Genomic DNA, 3934 nt, shown 5'->3' with positions numbered 1-3934 from the left:
AGAGTCATCTGAATTAATATGGAGATACGAATACTTAATTAAGAAAATTTACATTTAAATTAATATGCATATCTATAGCATAATCTTTTTTAAACAGTTTCACAGCTGTCATATTATAATCGTGAAATACCAAATTTGTTTAAAGAAAGTTAAATACAGTCACATTTTCATCGTGCAGTAAGTAACGGGGGGGAAAGTTGTGCGATAAGGATCGGTCGTTTCAAGAATGCGCACCAAATGCGGTCTAGAGTGTACACACGATAAAATAACCAGAAGCCGAGTGCTTAACAACCGCGCAATAATTCTAACCGCAACGCATTAAACTGAACGACAGCCTGTGGTGCTATTACTGCTACAAAAACCGACTGCATTATTGATCCGTACACTTTTCTCACTGCTTGGATAATGTATCTTATATTGTGTATCATAAATATCGAAAAGTCGATACAAGTTTATCCTATAGAGATGGCTGACATTCGATGCATCCAAGCCAATTAAAATAAAGTTTCATTTAATAAAATTTTTTTATAGGATTCTTATATATAAAAATACGAGGAACATAACTTCTGTTAACAGGATATAACTTTTCTATAATAAGATGTAAATAGAAACATGCTGTTTGAGCTACTTTGTAAGGAGTATCTATTTTTAGATAGCAATTTGAAACTAACAATTTGTTCATTGTCGTACAGATAACTATGTGCGTCTGTGGCGTGTTCCTGAAGCACAATGACACACCTGTGGTACGCGCGTCCGGCCGCGAACTATCCTACGTCCTACTTTCCGGGATACTGCTCTGTTATCTTGTTACATTCGCCCTCGTCCTGCGACCGACGGATATCGTTTGCGGCATTCAAAGGTAAGGAGCTAAAAAGTCACTCAACGTGTTATACGCCTCTTCCCCGTTTCTCCCTGGAGATAAAAGAAATGAAAGCTCGACGAAAAAATCCTATTCCCTGCGAAGGCTACGTAGTCGGCCGTCGGACATAGTGAATGGTTGTTCACCAACAAATACGGATGCATAATCGATCAGGTCGAGCAAAGCTCGTTAGATCGAGAGGATGAAATTTCATCAGCTCGACTGAATTATGCGTGATTCAATTACGGGTAATCAAAAGAAGAATATGAACTAAATTGGACACGGTAGCAATTCTACATTAGAGCTAAAGTTTCACCTGCTTTCAATTCCTTAAACGTGCTCGTATTTCCAGAGAACTCGTTGCGTTCTTATTTGTCAACGAAAACGCCTTGAAATGTTCAGATGAATAAAATATGCGAATCCAGAATACTTCAATTAACTCGTGCACCAACTCATGCGATTCCACATAAAAGAGCCAAGATAACTATCTCGTCTTAACTACTAAAGAGAAATAAAATTTATTTCTTATGACATATCATTTCTTATATCTCGTGAAATAATATAAAATTTTATATTTATAGCAGGAAATAATATTGTATAACATAAAACAGAGAACCATTGTCGTACTATTTTGTTGTTCTTATCGTTTGATAGATTCGCGGCCGGTTTCTGTTTTACTGTCGTCTACGCCGCGCTTTTAACTAAGACTAATCGGATATCGAGGATCTTCAACGCAAGCAAGCACAGTGCCAAGAGGCCATCGTTCATATCGCCACGATCGCAACTCATCATTTGTTCCGGTTTGGTTTTCGTCCAAATATTAATCAACGGCGTCTGGATGGTTATCGATCCTGCTAAGGCAATGCATCATTATCCGACACGGGAAGACAATTTTCTCGTTTGCAACAGCTACATAGACGCCAGTTACATGATTGCATTCGCCTATCCCATTATGTTGATCGTCGTATGCACAGTGTACGCAGTACTTACGAGGAAAATCCCGGAAGCATTCAACGAGAGCAAACATATCGGTAAGCGCATATCAATGAATCTTGCCATCAATTCCTCCATTAAAATACTACATTACAATGCATATTATTATAGTACGTTCATTTTTTAAATCGATTCATGACTTTATAACTTAATTTCGAAAAATATTGACTTCGAATAGATGTGTTAGAAGAAACTGTTCGATAACAATTTTTCAAATATATAAAGAATATTTTAATAGTTCTTTGGACCTCATAGTCTTATTTGAGTTCATCTATTCGCTTGTACACTGCACGTGCATGAAGCATTTCGAGATTTTTGAACACGATTTACTACCAATTACGATCAATCCTCCTCGACCGTCGCAATTTCGTGCTCCACAATCTTTTATGTCCCGGTGTAAGACTATGTCGGGCGCACATGGAACTCAACAGAATTTGAGCTACGCGATTTCCCAAAGGTAGAAGATTTTATTAACGGCACAGCAGTGGATGGCGTGTTCGCAAAATTTAGCTATAGTAGGTTTGAAGCCAAGTTGCAATATAACTCAACCACAGCGTTCGAACAATAATTCAAATAACTAAAGACTGAAGTTTCAGTTTAAGTCATAAACCTCGAGTTCCCTTTGTAGGATGCCCTTGAATGCACACGTGAGACATTAATGAGAATAGTTCGGGTTGGATTTACGCGAAGCAAGACAATGCGGAAACGTTACGCGTTAACTTAATTTCGGTATTTTGTTTGTTCAAAACGTGTCACTCAGGATTTACATTAATTCCTTGCCAAAATGACCAAATTCGTGACTTAAACTATGTTTCCTACTCAGGCTTCACGATGTACACCACGTGTGTAATATGGTTGGCCTTCGTACCGCTGTACTTTGGTACAGGGAACAATGTCGCCTTGAGAATCACCTCAATGTCGGTCACCATAAGTCTGTCCGCGTCGGTGACTATAGCGTGTCTTTTCAGTCCAAAGGTAAATCGCTTTGACGGAACTCGAAAAAGATGTGTATAGTCGCCAGTTTTTAACCAGTCGTCTGTTTTCGATAGTTGTACATCATCTTGATTCGACCAGAGAGAAATGTGCGCCAGAGTATGATGCCAGCTAGATATAGCACGACGAAAAGCTCAGCGGTCACGGCTACTAACGCCTCTAGCATGATAGCGCCTGTCACATTGACTGCAGCTACATGCGATCAAAATAAGGCCGTCGAAAAACACATTACCACTACTATAGATTGTTCGACACAAAGTGAATGTGAGTATAATCTTAAAATAAATAAAAAATCCAAGCTTTTGTAAAATCATTGTTACTATTAATTAACAAAATCAAAATCAAAATACTTCAACAGTTTAAATATTGTTATGAACGTTCCATATTTTCGCGAAGCGTCTGATTATTAATCTAGAATTTTAATTAAAAATACCATAAAAACTTAGCAACTTCGTCTTCCCAATTTAAAAAAATAGCCGCAAGCAAATCTGTCTAAAACAGTTTCCTAGCAAACTCGCATACAAAAAAAAAATTGTTTCACAATTATGGTGCCTCTCTGAATCTTAAATTAAGCTAGCCGCTAAATTAAATAAGGTATAACAATCTCGCTCTCGTGGATTCAACGGAAGATGCTTTCTTTGCAGATTACGAGTTGGAGGTGAAGGATCAGAAGAACGGAAAACCACCGTCTACGGTCGTATCCCGATCGACTCAAACTTCGGCGAACGACAAAGAGCCCAGCGGTGTTGCATCTAGTAAAGAGGGGAAGGAAAGTATCGCGATAACAAAACAATTAAACAATAATCTGAGAATAGGGAACGGGCCGGTGAATCAGAGCGATAGCCCATTATAGCAGCAAACTTCCGCAGAGTCAGCCGTTTTACCGGCGAAGTTGAAAGCGATTTCGAAGAAGCCCGTTGTAGTATGAAGGGACACAAAAGAAGGTTAAAAAATTATGTAAGTCTCGATATTTTGTAAATACGACTGAAGATAATTCCGACATCTCGGCAAAGTTATTAAAGTTATTAAGCATAAACTTTTCTCGATGTTCAGTTTTAGACTATTCTACGAACTTGAACGAAAAAGTTG

The 3934-nt window shown here is 38.2% G+C and overlaps 1 protein-coding gene across 1 annotated transcript in view; it reads left to right on the top strand.

The window, feature by feature from the left end:
• Glurb (metabotropic glutamate receptor B) overlaps positions 1-3928 on the top strand; it is a 127264-nt gene extending 123336 nt beyond the window's left edge. The window contains exons 12-16 of the mRNA XM_026815397.1: positions 657-859; positions 1514-1890; positions 2676-2827; positions 2902-3109; positions 3490-3928. Of these exons, the coding sequence (XP_026671198.1) occupies positions 657-859; positions 1514-1890; positions 2676-2827; positions 2902-3109; positions 3490-3698 (1149 nt within the window). The 3' untranslated portion in view covers positions 3699-3928. The remainder of the gene's footprint in view (positions 1-656; positions 860-1513; positions 1891-2675; positions 2828-2901; positions 3110-3489) is intronic.
• The last annotated feature ends 6 nt before the right edge of the window (positions 3929-3934 follow it).

Source organism: Ceratina calcarata, unplaced genomic scaffold, assembly GCF_001652005.2.
Source record: "Ceratina calcarata isolate Rehan_Ccalc_2016 unplaced genomic scaffold, ASM165200v1 scaffold124, whole genome shotgun sequence".
NCBI lineage: Eukaryota > Metazoa > Arthropoda > Insecta > Hymenoptera > Apidae > Ceratina > Ceratina calcarata.
Note: the sequence above shows the minus strand (reverse complement) of the source record. Positions and strands in the feature narration are given on the sequence as shown.